We start from the raw sequence: 19,084 nt of genomic DNA, 5'->3' as shown, positions 1-19,084 counted from the left end.
GAACGTGATGGGGGAACAGACACAAGCATCATTCCAGTCCTCATGTTTTGCTTTGTGTGTAACCATCTGTGAAAAGCCGTGTGACAAGGTGGCTGTCCTAGACGCTTGAAGCCCTCCCACAGTCCACAGTCCACAGAAGTATTATTCTGACCATTTTTCAGAGGATGAAACTTGCCCAAAGACATACAAGTATCAGAGTCAGGATCCAAACCCCTCCTCCTTTTGGGGGCCTCTCTGGCTCCTGCAACAGCTACAGCCCTTAGAGCTGCTAAGAGTTCGGGCCTTTAACTCCACCATCCTTTAGCGGCCTCCATACCCGTGTATTGGCTCTCCTCCCGGAGTTGGGGGAGGGGGAGGGGGAGCGGGGGCGGGGCGGTTTCTCTTCGACACAGGTGTGTAACTGTGCTGAAGCATGAGGATAGGAATTCCGCCCACCAAATACTTACTGGCTATCTACCATACAGGAGGTTCTAGACAGGGGCTGAGGAAGACACCAAGATAAACAACAAGCTCTGAAGGAGCTTATAAGATAGTTGGGGAAACAAGTTTCCTTGTCTTTAAAAAAGACAACTTTTTAAAATAAAAATGACATCCATTTATTATTCAAAGCCCCAGATAAATGCACTCCTTCAGCACTCTCTCCCCGCAAAAAGTAGAATTAGTTTAATTTACTTCCCCACTCCTTGTTTGTACTTCTCTAAACAGTAAACAGGGCTTGATTTTTTTTTTCCCCTAAAGCAGGACATTTAAAGAGGCTTAAGAGCCAGTAAGTATATAAAGGATATAGCACTGGGATGATAGGACTTAAAAATGATTTTGCCAGGACTATTGGGCAAACTCTTCAAATTCAGAATCAAAAGGATAAAACTTACTAGGAATCAGGGTGCACTGGCGCATACATTTCTACGGCATTTACTTAGAAGGAGCTGGTAGAATAGCTTGGAACAGGGGACTCAGCAAATATTACATTTTTATGGATAACAATGATAAGATCTTTGATAGATATGGCATTTTCAGATGTTACACAGTCAGTCACAACTAGTTTCAGGTCATATTCAAGAATTATCTTTAGTAATGTAAGTCAGGGAGGAAAAAGATAAGCCATAAAGTGACCACTGTCAAGGTCACCCTAAGACCACTGTCTTAGGGTGAGCGTGGAGTCAAAAAAAAAAAGAATATTTAAGAAAAGTACTGTTGCATTAAGATTTATCGCTGACATAAACGTTACAAACAAGAATTTTGGAATGCCTCTGACTTGTGAATACTCTCATACCTGGGAATTCTACTTTCACAGAAAAAAAAAAAAAAAGAATGCGCTAAATTACTCCCTGTCTTTCGTAAGGAAAAACTATTTTAAACAGACTTAAATCCTAATGATAAAAATTCCAAACTAAGATCGCCAAAGGGACTTCTAATTCGCCGGGGCTCCTCTGCCTAGAATTCTGAGTTCCACCAGCGCCATTCACAGTACATCTTCCGCTGGCAGCACACACTTTGGGGAACGGTAGCAGGAGTGCGTACCGTCAACCTCTGGCGGTGGGCACGGGGGCCTCTATCTTTCAGGTCCCAGTTCTCCCACCTGGAGGGAACCCAGTACCTGAAGCCGACTGGTTGTAGCTGACAGCCTCCCCAGCACTTTCCTTACTCTTCCTCAAGTTGCTAGTAAAACCCGGAGAAGCGGCCTTCTTTCAGATCCGGCCTGACTCTCAGGCCTCACGCCCAGAGGCCTGAGGCAGAGGGAGTGGTAGCGGAGAGGGGGTGGGGAGGGAGCGGGGCCGAAGTGACTGAGCATGTGCGAGGAGGGGCGCATGCCCAGTGCGGCCGGCAGCTTCCCATTGCGGGTGGCTCAGGCGGTGGCAGCGGTGGCGGCGGCGGCGGCGGCGGCAGCAGCAGCAGCAGCGGCGGCACCGCCTCCTCCTCATACTCCCGGGGTGGCGAGGTTAGATGAGCGGCCCCAGTAGTGGTGAGGGCAGCGCGGGGGGGAGGAGGAGGAGGAGGAGGAGGTCTCTGTCTTTGTAGTCTCCCTGCTGCGGAGCGAGAGGCCGCCGCCGGAGCCGTCGTCGTTGGAAAAGGGCTGTGTGTGCGCGCGCGTGTCTGCCTGCCCGTCCCGCGGGGACGAGGCGGCGGCGGCTGCGAGGATGATGATGTGCGCAGCGACAGCCTCTCCCGCCGCCGCCTCTTCGGGGGCCGGCGGGGACGGATTCTTCCCTGCCGCCACCATCTCTTCTTCCCCGGCGCCGGGGGCGCTGTTCATGCCGGTTTCGGAGGGCTCCTTGGCGGCCACGGGGCTGGGGCTCGGGCTGCCGGCCGCGGACTCCCGGGGTCACTACCAGCTGCTGCTGTCAGGCCGGGCCCTGGCCGACCGCTACCGGAGGATTTACACAGCTGCGCTCAGTGACAGGGACCAGGGGGGTAGCAGCGCTGGACACCCGGCCTCCAGGTGCGTGTCCGGGTGCCCTTCGTTGCGCCACATGCTGCATGTGCGCCCGTGTGTGTGTGTCTGTCTGTCTACATACGTATTTACTGAGCTGTCTTTCAGCAAGCGCTTGATGCTAGGTGGTAGAATCACTTATTGAGATAGGAGGGTGCGGTGGCGGCAGTTTCTGTTGTAAGTGTGTGTAACTGTCTTTGTAGGGGTGGGAGGGGGGCTTGTAATGCTAGAAATGGTGGTGGTGCGGGTCGGTTATGACACGTGTATGTGTATTGTTGAAGAAGGAGGAGGGATGAGCAGAGGGTAATGCACCAAGAGAATTTGCAAGAGCGATGAGGGAAGTGTTGTTCCCAGTGTCTCTGCCGCAATGGTATTTGCACGTATTTCTCATAACCCCTCCCCCCACCCCTTCATGACATTCCATCCTCACCTCTCCGCCTCCCTTAAAAAAAAATCTGCCTTTCACTGAGGGGGGTGATGGTATCGGTTAAGGATAATGTCATATATATGGGATGAGTTTTAGATAATCAGCCTGTAGGATAAGGCATGGGGTTTCAATTTAAGAGATTTATGCGAAAGGGCTGCAGTTGGAGGTTTAGGTGGCTGTGAAAGCTGTCTGATACAAATTTTTAGAGCTGTACTTTGATAAGTGGACCTTTTGGTCCTCTAGAGATGTGGTTGCAGCAGTGCTTGTGTTCTGTTGTCCCATCGGCCATTTCCCTTCATCTTCTGTTCTATTTCCTCTGCCACTTTTCGGCTTTAGAGTGCAGGAGGGTGGTTTATGGGGAAAAGGGGAAACCTGAAGAACTTCAAAATATGACAGCTGGTGTAGTGATCAACTGACACCAACTGGAAAATTTGAGTGGCTCCTAGATCTCTTCCTAGGCTTGGTGCACCTTCAGCTCCCGCGATGGAGGAGATGTTAAACCACTTTCATTTTCTTAAAATGTGGGTGTCTTTTTGCTTAAGGCTCTCCTGTTGTTTTCCTTTCCATGCTCTTACATGCCACATACCTTGAAGGATGGTGACTGACTTGTTTCACCAGCTTACCTTTGGCAGTGGTAATTGGGAGTTGGCTTCATCTTTTTTTTTCTCACACCTTCTTGCAATACATAGGGAAAGCATAGTAGGATTTTGTCAAATAAGTTACAGTTTACTGTATTTATTGAATATGTAGTTTGTTCGGTAATAACCAGATGCCATTTTCTCTCATTGTGAGAGGGGCTAGGCTGTGAGTCAGGTGTTTGTGGTTGACCAGTATGTACTGTGGCTCTTATCCACTGCAGAGAGTTGTAAAGATGGAGCTTTCTTCACACGTTTTCTGGGTAAACCACTCTTCTCGTGTGTATAATTGTTTACAGGATTGGAACTTGAGTAGTTTTATCATACTGATAAAAATGTGTGTAACTAACTACCCTTTGCTATGTAAACTGAAGGCCACAATGGCACGTCTGTTTCTTGCTGATGCTTTTGAAAATAGCACAAAAATCTCAATAGACAGTTTGCTCTAATGATTAGGTATCATTTAGAACTGTGAGTCTGTATATTATGGCACCATAGGTACATCTTTACAAACTCCTCTCAAAGAATTTGAATTTATTTTGTATGTTGTTTCCAGACTTATGCAATAATTTGTGACTGGTATGTTCCCTGTTTTAACTCTGTACTACTATACTTGTGTAATAATACAGTTTCTGTGTATTTAGAACTGTATAAACAGTTTTAGACAAAATTAATATAGATTAACCACATATATAAAGTCTATGAATGATTTTTAGTCTTTGGTCAATTTTTGTACAAGCTGTCAATTAAAATTAGTGAAGAATTAATTCAAGTACTGTATTTCAAGAAGTACTAATGGAAACGAGCCTTAAGTTGTGTGATATTGCCTTCTAGTGCTCGTTCAGAACATGATTGTTTATTATACTTCACATTATTTTTTCTAAGTCTTGGCCTGCAGCTATTCTTTATTGAGGGTTTGCTTAAGAATTCAGTCACATTTCTTATTAACTATGAATGGGGAAATTGGAGCTGGGATTTCGGTTCTGAATGAATGATGTAATTATTTGTATGTAATTATTTGTAGTTGAGTTAGAGGAGAAGATGAAATGTTTCAGAGACAGAGAATGGAGCAAGAATAGAGGGTGAAATTCTAGTGAGAATCAAGTTTAAAGCTGTGAGAGAAAGGAGACAGTGAAGGAAGCTGAAAAAGGATTTAAAAAATTAAGAGAACTGTGGGACAGTGGCACCTCCGGTCCTAAGAAAGTGGATTGAAAGTCCTCGACAGGGATAAATGTTGAAGAAAGTGAGAACACTTTCCAGGTCGCTGATGACTTTTGAGGAAGTGGTCAAGATTCTGTGGAAGAGAGCTGTGGCTGCGGAGTCAATGGGATATTTTGGGGTAATGGGGAGATGGTTGAGGGAAGGATATTTGAGTATGGGAGGGTGGGTGGGAAACATTCAGTAAGTGGAGAAGGAGAAATTAAAGAAGTTAGAGAGGGGCTAAATGATGGTGAGAAGTCTAAGGGAGATCTCGGGGACAGGTTTAACATGACAGTTGGAGAGGTTAGCCACTAAAAAAAACGTTAGGAGCTAGTCATCCTTTAATATAGAAGGGGAGGATAAATCTAAAGACTAGGAGTTTATTAAGAACTGTATCCTATTCGTTTTGGTAATCCCAGTGTCTAGCACAATTTTTGGCATCTGTTCTGTAAATAACCAGTGCCTACTGTGTGCCAGGCACTGTTTTAGGTGCTGAAGCTGTAACAGTGAGCAGGATAGACTAGGTCTCTACTCTGTTTGGAACTTCCACTCCAATGGGGAGAAATAAGCAACTGATCATTTCAGGTAGTGATAAGTAACCATGAAGGGAATGAACCCAGTTGCACGTGATAGATGATTTGTAGTTGGCGGGGGCTGGGGGTGTATTTTAGGTAGGGTGGTCAGGATGGGTCTCTTTGTGAGTTGGCATTTAAGTTGAGTCATAATGATTGGAAGGCAGAACTAGAGGAATGGTGTTCTAGAATGTTTCTGACGCAGAAACAAGGTTGTGTTCAAGGAATGAAAACAAGGCGAGTGAGTTATCAGTCAGTGTTGAATAAATTAATTACTGTGGATTATGTTTTAGGTGTAGGTAGAGAAGTTAAGGGATGGCAGCCTAATGGTATCAGTGACTTTGATGGCCTTGCAGTGAATGCTTGGATTCTGAAGCTGGACTGGTTTTAGATCCTGGCTTTGCCACTTTTTAGCTGTGTGACCTTGGGTGCATTACATAACTCCTATACCTCAGTTTTTTGCTTAAAAATATTTTTGAGATATAATTGGCATATACCATTCTATCAGTTGTAGGTGTACAACATAACCATTCCATATTTTGAGAAATGACTACCACATAAAGTCAAGTTAACATCCATCATCACACATAGTTGAAAGTTTTTTTTTCTTGAGGTGAGAGCTTTTAAGATCTACTCTCTTAGCAACTTTCAAATATACAGTCTAGTATTATTAACTATAGTCACCATGCTGTACATTACATCCCCATGACTTATTTATTTTATAACTGGAAGTTTTTCTTTGTACCTTTCAACTCCCTTTGCCCATTTTGCCCATCTCCCACCCCCTGCATCTGGCAAACATGAATCTCTCCTCTGTATCTATGAGTTCAGTTTTGTGTTTTTTTTTTTTTTTAGATTTCACTTATAAGTGAGATCATATGGTATATTTGTCTTTCTCTGTCTGACTTATTTCACTTACCATAATGCCCTCAAGATCAATTCTTGGTGTTGCAAATGGCAAGATTTCCCTCTTTTTTATGGCTGAATAATATCCCATTTATTATATATATCATACCTTCTTTATTCATCCATCAGTGGACATTTAGGTGGCTTCTTGGGTATTGTAAATAATGCTGCAGTGAGCATAGGGGTGCAGATATCTTTTCAAGTTAGTGTTTTCGTTTCCTTTGAGTATATTCTCAGAAGTGAAATTTCTGGATCATATGGTAGTTCTATTTTTAATTTTTTGAAGATCCTCCCTATTGTTTTCCGTAGTGGCTGCATCAATTTACATCCCCACCAACAGTCCATAAGAGTTCCCTTTTCTCCATATCCTTGCCAGTACTTTTTATTTCTTGTCTTTTTGATAATAGTCATTCTAACAGTGTAAAGTGATATTTCATTGTTTTGATTTGCATTTTCCTAGTGATTAGTGATGTTGAGCATCTTTTCATGTACCTGTTGGCCATTCATGTATCTTTTTTTGGAAAAATGTTTATTCAGAGCCTGTTTCCATTTTCTGAATTGGATTGTTTGTGTTCTTTTGTTTGTTTTTTGTTGTTTTTTGATATTGTGGTGTGTGAGTTCTTAATTTTAGATACTGACTCCTTACCAGTAGTATATGGTTTGCGAGTATTTTCTCCCATTTGGTAGGTTGCCATTTCATTTTTGTTGCTTTCCTTTGCTGTGCAGAAGCTTTTTAGTTTGATGTAGTCCCACTTGTTTTGTTTTGCTTTTCTTTATGCCTCAGTTTTCTTCTATGTAGAATGGGAATAATAATAATGAGGATCGTATTGTAGATTGAATGAATCTGTATATGTAAAGTGCTTGGCACATTAAGTGCTAATAAATATTAATTAATGATTTCTGCTGAGAGTGAAGGGGCAGATGGAGTTTGGGGACTTAAAGAGAAGGCAGAGATCATGTCTTATTCTTTTATGTTTTGGTCTCAATGACTGTGTTGAATGTGGGAATAACTATTTCATTTATTCAGTGACTGAATAAATATATTTTTGTAGGAATGAATCAAAGTTGGAACATTTGCTTGAGGAAAGGGATTGTTAGGAAATGAATAAAAGAATGTTTGATCAGTTCTTAGTGGGAATGGTAGTACAGCATTGATTGCATTTGGGAAGAACCATAGCATGGTGGCTAAATCTGCTCTGGAGTCAGACCGTCTTAGTATTTCAGTTCTGCTTTTTTCTGTCTTAAAATGGGTAAGTTAATTAGCATTTCCATGTCTGTTTCTTTACTTGTATCCTTATAGGGCTATTGAAAGGACATTGTGCCTGAACATTGTTAAGTGCTCATTAAATGTTAGCTGCTGTTGTTGGTGGTCGTCGTATTACTACTACTACTACTACTACTGTTATTATTATTAAAATCACATATTTAAAATTCCAGTCAGCATGATGTTGTAAGCTTTTCCACTCAGAAGAGAAATGAAAAAAACTGCTAGTTGATTCAAGGTTGAAGTGTGCCTGGAGGTCTAAGAAAAAAAGAAAGTGAAGGTTTTTGGTGACAAAGATTGAACATATGGTAAAAAGGAAAGTGATGCCAGGAGGGAACTGATAGACTGGGAGATAAAGACAGTCAGGGTATCTGGGCTGAAGTGGTAGAAGAACAGCGTTAGTGGAAACAATAGAGGGGACTGTGGTTAAAATGGGAAATGGCTTTTCTTCTCCAAGCTAAACCCACTTACTTCCTTCAGCTTCTTTATCTCTTTCTTGTTAGAAATGCTATTTGAGCCCATCCTTCAGATGCATGGAATTTCGGTTAGAAGAGGTTAATCCATCAAAGATTCCGGGATTAATACTTGGTGCTAACCATTGGCATTATAAAGATTTGTAAGACAGTTTCTAGTTGAGTTTATTGTCTGGATGGGTGTGAAAGGTGCAAAGGCAGGTACTTACAAAAGTGTTAAATGAAATGACTAAGAAAGCATAGCCTATTGTGACCAAGGGATGGCATTCTGAGCTGGTACAAAAGCATGAGCAAGAGGTGAGAAAGCACAGTTTGTGTGTAGGTAATGGTAAGAATTCTGTTAGAGCTAGAATGTAGGTGTTATGAGGGAGAACAATGGGAATTCATTCTGGAAGTGGAGGCTTTGGTCAGAGGGTATGGCAGCTTGAACTGCTGGGTAAGAGTTAGATTTTATTCAGGAGACACTGACAGTTTTGAGCTATGAAGAGACATTATTGTAGGAGTGTTTTAGTAAGTGATATAGGATCGAATCAGTATATTTGTGGATAGGTAGTAATTTGCTTCATCTAGCTGTTACATCTATGGAATCCTATATAAACACATTTTAAGGCAAAAATTGCTCTGTTGGCATATTAGCAGGTAGAAATACGAAATGAATTCATTTCCTAGATCAAGATAAAAGAAGATCTTGCCTTTGGGCTTAAAAAGAAAATAAAAATGTTAATTTAAAAATAGTTTTGCATTTTAAGGTATTTATTTTAAAAAAATCGTCAGAATAGTCTCACTTTTTCATTCAAGAATAGATTAAATATTCAGGTTTTGGGGGGAGGGGACAGGTTAATCAAGGTTTAATTTACATATAATAAAATTCACCCTTTTTAAGTGTCCATTTGAAGAGTCTCCGAACCATCACAGTCAAGTATAGAATATTTCCATCATTCTAAAAAGTTTCTTTAGTTAACGCCCTTTTCCTACCCCTAGTCACTGGCCACCACAGACCAGTTTTCTGTCACTAATATTTTACTTTTTCTAGAATGTCTTATAAAACTAGCTCCTTAAGGACAGGACCCCAGATACTGTCCCCCTTTATGTCATCTATCCCCATATTTCCTATAAATGGAAGTTAGGCTTTAAAACTTCAATAGGTTTCTGTTAAACATTTTTTGGCAAGAATATTTTGTATATAATGCTGACTACTGCACATTGCATCCCATCCAGAGGTTTTCAGGTTGTCTCATTGTTTAATAATGCTCAGTCTAGTTACTTGAATTACTTGGATGAGATGGTACCCACTAGGTCTCTCTTCTGTAAATGTATGCTTCTTCCATTTGCATTAGGCAGGTAATCATGGGTAATAACTTTGGCACACTGTGAATATCTTCCACCTAACGGTTTTAGCATCTTTTGATAATCCTTGACTGAGTCAATAATTTCATTAGGGGCTTCAAAATGATGATTTTTATATTTCGTTAAAATAGAATTTAGTAGCTGATGCTCTTCTGCAAAGAAGAGTTTTCCCTTATCAACTGGTGGTAAACTTAGTTCCTCCTAAGAAAGCAGGGTAAATGATTCATTTTCTCCCCTCATTAGCCCGTTTGGTATAATAGTCTAGCAGTGGTGTGGTGGTTTCTCTAGTTCATCACCCATGTCCCTCCGTTCAGTTACAAGTTCCCCCAGCCATTGAGAATATTGGCAGCTAAAACTGATTGCAACTGAGTCTCTCCAGGCATTGCTGTGAGCCAACAGACCTGCTTTCCTCAAAGTCTTGCGTTTTCTTCAGGATCAGCCTGCATCCAATGCCTATTCTGTGTGGGGGTGTGAATGCCTGGCCCTTTTGCCCTAAGGTAGGACAACTTTGAAGATCCATCACAACTCCAGAGCTCCCCATGGATTGGCTGAGGCCTTCCTGTGACTGCATTTCAATTCAACTCCTTCCTCTGTTTAGTCTCACTTCCTTTACTCTCCCACAGGCGTTGATTTGGAGGGCATTCCCCAGTACTTCGGTTGTGCAGATCTTCATTTCAGAGTCTTTTTTCTTCCAAGACAGTTGTGGTATCAGCAGTGGTCTGAGGAAGTAGTCTTCAAAATTGAATTTTGGAGCTAGATTATCTGCTGGCTGGCTAGCAGTAAGAACCCCGCTACTGGTGTAGATGGAGCACTGATACTGATAACCCTTTGCATGCACTGTAGCTGTGCACCTGTTAAAACTTTCAGTGGTGGCAAATTGGAATGGCATTCCTGTAGAAGAGAAAGTATTTGTGGGTACAGTGTCTTAGGCTTTTGAGACATTTAGGGAAGTTATTAATTATACGGACGGTGTAGTCAGATGGCTATTTGGTGAGTGACATAGATTGGAGAAAGACAATGAAAGGCTGAAGGTAATTGGGGGCAAAATGAGAAAGTTAGGTAATTTCTTTCTTCGGTATCATGTAAAGAAACTCATCTTCTGCAGTAGGAGGAAAGAAAAAGCTAAGGATTAGGCCCAAGATTTAATTTCAAGGGTAGCAGAGCTCCAGGGCAGGTTGATTTCTCAGCAAGTCTGCTAAGCCAGCGTGTCTGTCCTCTGGTTAGGAAGGAATGAGACCCTGGCTTTTAAGATGGGACGTCTGAGTTGATGCACTGGAAAACCTTGAAACCCCAAATTCCTCTGAACCCTCTGAGCCTACAGAAGTGACCTTCTTTTCCTGGCTAGAGGGTAGTTACTTGAAGATTATGCTGCCCCTGCTACCCCCATCTATTCTCCTCTCCCCTGCTGTCTATCACCAAACCAATAACTAACTAGAGTTAAGTCACAACAAAGCCTACTGAGACGTGCTGGGTCTGCTGAGGGAGGAGAGAGACTGCGGTGCCGATATACACACGCACGTGTGCACACACAGATTGATTCCCAGACTGCACTGAGGCACCCCCAAACACCCCAGCAGACACACAAGAATACCATGAGATATTTCAGAATTTTAAAGGAAACACAGAAATGTCTGTCACAAACTACTAACTTGAGGTAGTTCACGGTTTCTACATTAGATCCTGTTGCATTCCTTTTGATGATGTCATATCTTTTTTTTTTTGCGGTACGTGGGCCTCTCACTGTTGTGGCCTCTCCCATTGCGGAGCACAGGCTCTGGACGCGCAGGCTCAGCGGCCATGGCGCACGGGCCCAGCCACTCTGCGGCATGTGGGATTTTCCCGGACCGGGTCACGAACCCGTGTCCCCTGCATTGGCAGGTGGACTCTCAACCACTGTGCCACCAGGGAAGCCCATGATGATGTCATATCTTTTTAAAGTTGAATTTTTGGTTGTTGCTGTGATACAACAAAGCACTGCACAGAAATCAGTGTGGAAGAGAAGAGGAGGGTGACATGTTTAATCTGCACAAGTTTGAGAAGTTGTGCAGTACTCAGAATGTGCAGTGTCCTATTATTAAGTAATGGTGGTTATTTAAGGTGAGATAGAAATTTTTTTTAAGTTTATGTGTATTAATTTTTCAAATGGCTACTAAGTTGTTAGAATGTAAATTCTTATTAATTATTTGGATCTCATTACATAATAAGCTCTACTGTTAGGTTATTCCATTTGACCCACAAGGGTTATGGAAAAATTACTGATGATGGCTATGCAAGGGCCCAGTAATGGATTTATGTTCATCAGTGCTGATCTAGCAACTGAACTGGTGAATGTCCGGCCTGACAATAGCAGAGACTAACTTTCCTTCAAGGATACCCACCAGTCCTTGTGCCTTGGAAAGGACCGTGATTCATTTTGACTGGATTTGATGCATATTCTGTGTTATGAGTTTCCCTTTGCAACTTGCCGGGGCTCAGTCAGTGCCCATATTTGAGGGCTTACAGAGTGATCCATCAGCACAGGGTGCCACATAACATCATTTCAGAGTAAGGGACCCACTTTATAGCAAATGAATCCCACAGATACATTTGTCCTGTTGTGCACCATAACTGCCCAGAAGCTGCTGACCCGATAGATAGTAAGACAGTCTTTTTTTTTTTTTTTTTTGCGGTACGCGGGCCTCTCACTGTCGTGGCCTCTCCCGTTGCGGAGCGCAGGCTCAGCAGCCATGGCTCACAGGCCCAGCCGCTCCGCGGCATGTGGGATCCTCCCGGACCGGGACACGTGTCCCCTGCATCGGCAGGCGGACTCTCAACCACTGCGCCACCAGGGAAGCCCCCGTAAGACAGTCTTCTGAGGGCACAACTGATGATGAGCGTAAGGTCCTATCCTTCAGTGTTCCTAGTAGGAAGAACACATGGAAATTGGGATGCCTCCACTTAGCATCACTGTCAGTGATCCACTGGGGACTTTATGCTTCCCATCTCTGTAGCTCTGAGCACTGGGGGTTAAAAGGTCCTGGTTCTCCAAAGGGAAACATTTTCAACAGAGACACTGTAAGAGTCCTGTTATACTTTAAGACACTGCTACCGGTGGGATTTGGTGCTTCTTTTCCAGGATAAGGAGTCACCATTTTGACAGGGCTAATGTACCTGATCATCTGAAGGAGGCTGCCGTTATGCAATGGAGCATGGAGTTTGGCACACAGGTGATCTACTGGGTGTCTATTGGTACTTTCTTTTCCAACTTGAATGGTAAATGGACATGAGAAAGGCCTGATGGCCACCTCACAGGATCAGCCAACTGGACCAGGAAATTCTAGCCAAAGATGAAGGGAATCCAGAATGACTAGCAGAGAAGAGGTTGTGACTATAAGTTTTGGCCTTGAAACCATCTGAAACCAGTGGTGGAGGCTGTAGTTTGTCCTACTTTACTTCCTCTGGAAAGTTTCTCCAGGAAATGAGACTAACCAGAATTCTGCAGGAACATTGTCCAGAATTTATTTGAAGCAAGTGAATGCTAGTAGTATAATAGGTGACCAGTAGTGAATGCTGTGGATTAATTTTAACTGTTTTATAGATTCTCTGGGATGTTCTGTAAAATCATATCATCATTCTTTCTGATCTCCAGATACCCCTGTGCTCCCCCAACCTTTATTCCAATGACAAGAACCTTTCTACTTCTGTTCAGTGTTGAATAGAAGTGGTGAAAGTTGCATCCTTCCTTGTTCCTAATGTGAGGGAGAAACAATGACAAAGTAGTCTCTTTGTCTTTCACTATTAGCTGTAGATATTTTGATGGCCTTTGCCAATTTGAGGAAGTTCTTTACTGTTCCTATTTTGCTTATGGTTTTTATCATAAATGTGTATTGAATTTTGTCAAATGCTTTTTCTGCATTTATCAATATGATCATATATTAAGAGAATAAAAGGAAAAATTAAATTAATTAATTTTGAATGGTAAGTCAACCTTGCATTCCTGGGATAAAACCTCATATGTGATGTATTGTTGACTTTGATTTGCTTTTATTTGTTAAGAATTTTGGGGTTTATATTCACGAAGGACATTGGTCTATAATCTTTTTTTTGGTAATGTCTTTGTCAGGTTTTGGTATTATAGTTGTCCTTGTTTCAGAAAACCAGTTGTTTAGTAATCTTGTCTGTATTTTTAAAAAGTTTGCATGAGATTGGTCTTATTTCTTCTTGAATATTTGACAGAACTCACTAGGGGTACCATCTGGTCCTAGAATTTTCTTTGAGGGAGGCTTTTGACAGATTCATTTTCTTTAATAGATACAGGGATATTCAGATTTTTTGGTTATTTCTCATGTGAATTTCAGTAACTTTTTTTTTTTTGAGAAATTTGTCCTTTCATTTAAATTGTTGAAATTTTTGGCATAAAGTTGTTCATAGCATTCTTTTTATTATCCTCTAATGTCTGTGGGGGTCTGTGGGGATAATCCTTTTTTCATTCTTCATGTTTGTTTTCTCTTTTTTCCTTGATTAGCTAGAAGTTTGTCATTTTTGTTTATAAGTTCAAAGAATCAACTTTTGGCATTATTGATTTTCTCTAATATTGGTTTATTTTCTATTTCATTGACTTTCCTCTTATTATAATTTACTTCTTTTTTACTTTGCTCTGTTTTTTCTTATTTAGTTTTTTAAGATGGAATCTTAGGTCATTGATTTTAGATTTTTCTTGTCTTCTAATATAGGTATTTAAAGTGATGGATTTTCATCTAAGCACTTCTTTAGTTGCATCCCACAAATTTTTATATTCAGTATATTCTTTGTCATTTAGCTTAAAATATTTTCTAATTTTCTTTGTAATTTCATCTTTGATTCATGCCTTGCTTAGAATTATTTTATTTAACCCTCATATATTTGATTTTTTAATGTATATTATTATTACTTTCCAATGGACGTTTTATATAATTTCAGTCTTTTAAAATTTATTGAGATACACATTATCTCCCAGGATATGGTCTACCTTCGTGATTAGACCACGTGCACTTGAAAAGAATATGTGTTCTGCCATTTTTGCATGTAGAGTTCTATTAATGTCATGTAGTTAAAGTTGGTTGATAGTGTTGTTTGGCTCTTTTGTGTCTACACTCATTTTTTGTCTAGTTCTGTCAGTTGCTGAAAAGGGGTATTAAAAATATCCCATTGTAACTGTGGATTTGTCTTTGTCCCTGTAATTTTGTCAGTTTTAGCTTCATATATTTGGGGCTTTGCTATTATGTACATGTATTTGTATAACTGTTAAAACCTCCTGATAAATTATTCTTTTATTTCATTATGATACATGTTTCTTTATCTCCAGTAAGACTCTTTGTCTTGAAATTACTTTATCTGATATTAAAATAGCCTGTTCAGATTTCTTAGGCTTACTGTGTGCCTGGTGAATTTATTTCTGTCCATTTACTTTTGATCTATCTATGTTTTTTTTTTTTTTTTTTTGCGGTAGGCGGGCCTCTCACTGTTGTGGTCTCTCCCGTTGCGGACCACAGGCTCCGGATGCGCAGGCTCAGCGGCCATAGCTCACGGGCCCAGCTGCTCCGCGGCATGTGGGATCTTGCCGGACCGGGGCACAAACCTGTGTCCCCTGCATCGGCAGGCGGACTCTCAACCACTGCGCCACCAAGGAAGCCCTATCTATGTTTTTATATTTAAAGTTTCTCTCCTTTGGGCAGTACACATAGGATTTTGCTTTTTTTTTTTTTTTTTTTTAATCCATTCTGTCAATCTTTGCCTTTTATTTGGAGAGTTTAGACCATTAATATTTAATGTGATTAATTATTGATATGGTTGACTTTAGGTCTACCATTTTATTTTCTTCTCTTTCCCTCTTTGTTCTTCATTCCTCTCTTACTCCTTTTCTACCTTCTCTTAGATTATTCTTTAGTATTCCATTTTAATGTAGCTATTGGACTTTTTGGCTCTATCTTTTTGTATTAATTTTTAATGCCCTAGGGATTACAATATAGATAACCTACCCTTTCACAACCTACTTAGAGTTACTATTGTACTGCTTCACTTAAAATAGAGAAACCTTACAAACATACAGATGATTTTTTTTCCCCTCTGCTACATCCCACTCCCTCCTTTATGTTACAGCTCTTATGTATGTTATGGCTGCACACTTTGAAAACCTCACTATGCAGTATTATAATTTTTGCTGTCAACAGTCATACATATTTTAAAGAAATTAAAGGAAAAAAGTATTTTATGTTTACCTATATATTTATTATTTCTGTTACTCTTCCTTCATTCCTGAAGATGCTACATTTCCTTTCAGCTTAAAGGACTTACTTTAGCATTTCTTATAAACTAGTCTACTGGGGATAAACTCTCTTTTTTTTCCTTCCTCTGAGAGTGTCTTTATTTTGCTTTTATTTTTAAAGGATGTTTTAGGGGAACATAGACTTCTGAGTAAAAGCTTATTTCCTTTTAGCATTTTCATGATGTTGTTCCACTGTCTTTTCACCATTATGATTTCTGATGACAAACCTTTGGTAATTCAAATTTTATTTCCCTTTATGTAGTATGTCATTTTTCTTTATCTGCTTTCAAGAATTTTTTTGTTTTTGTTCTTCAGCAGTTAGATTTGTTGTATCTGGTCTTTATTTTCTTTGAGTTTCTCCTCTTTGGAAAATGCTCAGCTTCTTGAATCTATAAATTTGTCTTTTACCAAATTTGGGATGCTTTCTGCCATTGTTTCTTAAAATATTCTGCTCGAGTTTCTGTCTTTTTCCCTGCTAAGATTCCAAACAAAACTTTTGAGATTGTCCCACAAGTCTCTGACTGTTTTTTCTATTGTCAATTTGTTTCCTCTTTGTTCTTCAGATTGGATAATTTTTATTGATCCATTTTCAAGTTCACAGACTTTTCTCTCTCACCTTCATTCATTTATTGAGCTGATCCAGGTGAATTTTATTTCACATACTGCATTGTTCAGTTTTTAAATTTACATTTGGCTCATTTTTTAAATAATTTCTCTTTGTCTTCTGAGAATTTTTTCCCGTTCAACTGTGTTTGCCTTTACTTCATGGAGCATATTTATAATAGTTGCTTTAAAGGTACTGTTGGATAATTATAACATGTGGATCATTTCAGGGTTGGCATCTGTTAATTGTTTCTTCCCTTGAAATTTATCACATTTTCTTTTTGCATTGCGAACATTTTGGATTGTATCTTGTACATTATGAGTGTTTGTTTTGAAAACTCTGGGTCTTACCATAATTCTCTGGAGTGTTGATCTTTGTTTCTTTTAGCCGACTCTCAACCCCTTTAGCTTCAGATTGCAAATTTGGTCTTGCCTTTTGTGGGTGGTGGTTTTTAATTCTCAGAGACTTTGCTATGTTGGTATGGGTTTGTCTCATACCTGTGCAGCTCCAGAGCAAGCCTAAGGCTTACGTGGGCTTATAGGCAGGATAAGAGAATCCCTTTCTCCAATCTTTCTCCCTTCCAGGATTTTCTCCACATTCTCCAGCATGCAGGAGCCCCTTTCCCCAATTCCTGTGGCCAGAAAGATAGGGTTTCTCTTGGAGTTTTAACTTCTGTGTTGCTGCTCTCTGTATGCAGTGATTGCTTCCTGGCCTTAGAGCAAAGCTGTTAGAGAAAGGAGAAGAAAATAGCCGAGCCGGGAAGCTCACTATCCTGTGGGTCATTTTTCCAAGTTTGACTCCCCTCCACAATATGCTTTTGTTTCCTTTTCAGAGTCCTCAAATAATTTCTTTCTTTCTTTCTTTCTTTCTTTTTTTTTTTTTTTTTGTATTTTGCCCAAAGTTTATAGTTGTAAACAGTGTGAAAGATAGACTGTATTTGGTTTATGCCACCATACTGGAATCAAAATTCCTTCTCTGGTTGCTTTTAAGATTTTTCTCTTTATTTTTGAGTTTTAGCAATTTGACCATGCTCTTCCTAAATATGTTTTTTCTTAGTGTGTGTTTATCATGTGTTTGGTGTTCATTGAACTCCTTAGATATGTGTGATATAATTTTTGTTTAATTTCACACATTATGCCTTTACTTCCTCCAATATTATTTCAAACCTAGTTTCTCGCATTTCCTTCTGGGAATCCACTTATACACACATGAGGCTGCTTGATGTTGTCCCGTGTTTGAAGGGTCAGCAAACTTGTTCTGTAACGGGCCAGATAGTAAATACTTTATGCTTTGCAGGCTCTCTAGTCTCCCTTGCAATTATTGCAACTCTGTTGTTACAGCTTGAAAGCAGCCATAGGTAATATTTAAACAAATGAGCATGACCGTGTTCTAGTATAATTGTATTACAAAAATAGGTGGCAGGCTAGATTTGGACTGCAGGCCATAGTTTGCTGACTCCAGAGGTGTAGACAGTAATAGTTGCTGGAGCTACGTTGTGAATATAGAGGTAAAATCAAAGAAGTGTAAAACACAGATATTGGCAATAACTAAAATGTGGGTGAAGTGGACAAATTAGAATAAGGCTGTAGGAGAAGAGACTGAAAGATATGTTAGGACTGGATTACTATGTTCCTGAATTGCTTTATTTGAGGACAGAAGTGATAGAGTTAAACTCTCAATTTATAAAAATGTCTATAGCAGTGCTATAAGGGATGAAAAGACATAGATCCCCAAAGCAGGGGTTCCTTTAAAGAAGCAATTGTAGTAGTTCTGACAAGTGATAATAAAACCTGAGAGAAGGCAATGGGAATAGATGAAATAGAACAGATCTGAGAGACATTTTGGTGTTAGAAAGATGATGAAAGAATGACAGGTATAGCAAGTGACTAGATGTCAAATACAGAAATAATAATGCCTTTCCTGTAGGTATTAAGGGAGGGAGGAAGAACTAGTTTCTCAGGAGGCCATTTTTGACACCTTTCTCTCTACATTTTCTTTGTGGGTTACTTCAGTCAGTCCTCTGATTTCAGTAATTACCTAATTGTTTTGGACTTCTTGGTCTGTGGTTTGTAGCTAAAACCTTTCTCTTGGTCTCTAGACCTGTATTTTGAAAAGTCTCCTGCTAGGAGTCTCTCAATCCTGTCTCAAATATATTATGTACAGTATATTCAGAGGCTCCTCATGAGCATACTGTCACTTACATACTGACTCTTTTCCTATAGGTCAGCTAAACAGAAGTCTGAGACATCATCTTGAAGTTGGCATTAAGAGATGATAATGACCTAACACTCACTCACCCCCACCTCCTTTTTTCAGAAGGCTAAGAAAGTCACATTCAGTGGGAAAGTGAATTGAAGTTAGATGGAGAAGGGAGTACAGCATTTAGAAATTAGTGTTTAGAGGGAAAGAAGGAAGATGGTAGCTTGAGGAAGGGGACAAAGAATTAATCTGTCTTTTGGATAAGAGACACTGTAGCAGATGTTCTTAGTGTCCTAGCCATATTTCTTTGGCTTTCATCTCGATATTGTCTACTTACATTTATGAATTTCTGCCTGAGAACTTTCTTACTGGCCATAGAGACATGCTTGGCCTGTGTGCAGGGCAAGCCAGAAATGCCAGGGAGTTAATGCTGTCAGAAAGGCTTTCAGCCACTGATGGATGGGGATATGGTGGATAAATACCTCGTTTTCACATCTCTTCTTTGGGATAACTGAGCTGTGTTCTATACCATCCATTAGAGTTCTCCAGTAGGATCACACTCTGGTTGCCCATCAGGGTAACTGGCTTAATAATACACTCTTTCTTGACTGCCTTCCCTTCCCTATTTCACTTCTGATTTCCCCTATCAGTGTTTTTCCTGGATCGTCTCTCGAACAACTACTTGTTCTTGAATCCTTAAATCATGTCTGCTTTTGGGGAAACCCAAACCACAGTAGACACTT

General features: G+C 40.3%; 1 protein-coding gene across 1 annotated transcript in view; it reads left to right on the top strand.

The window, feature by feature from the left end:
• The first annotated feature begins 1,971 nt into the window (after window positions 1-1,971).
• Window positions 1,972-19,084, top strand: part of MYCBP2 (MYC binding protein 2) — a 273,159-nt gene continuing 256,046 nt past the window's right edge. The window contains exon 1 of the mRNA XM_060129458.1: window positions 1,972-2,440. Within this exon, the coding sequence (XP_059985441.1) occupies window positions 2,139-2,440 (302 nt within the window). The 5' untranslated portion in view covers window positions 1,972-2,138. The remainder of the gene's footprint in view (window positions 2,441-19,084) is intronic.

Source organism: Lagenorhynchus albirostris, chromosome 18, assembly GCF_949774975.1.
Source record: "Lagenorhynchus albirostris chromosome 18, mLagAlb1.1, whole genome shotgun sequence".
Taxonomy (NCBI): Eukaryota; Metazoa; Chordata; class Mammalia; order Artiodactyla; family Delphinidae; genus Lagenorhynchus; species Lagenorhynchus albirostris.
The sequence above is the reverse complement of the archived record's forward strand: the minus strand, read 5'-3'. Positions and strand labels throughout refer to the sequence as shown.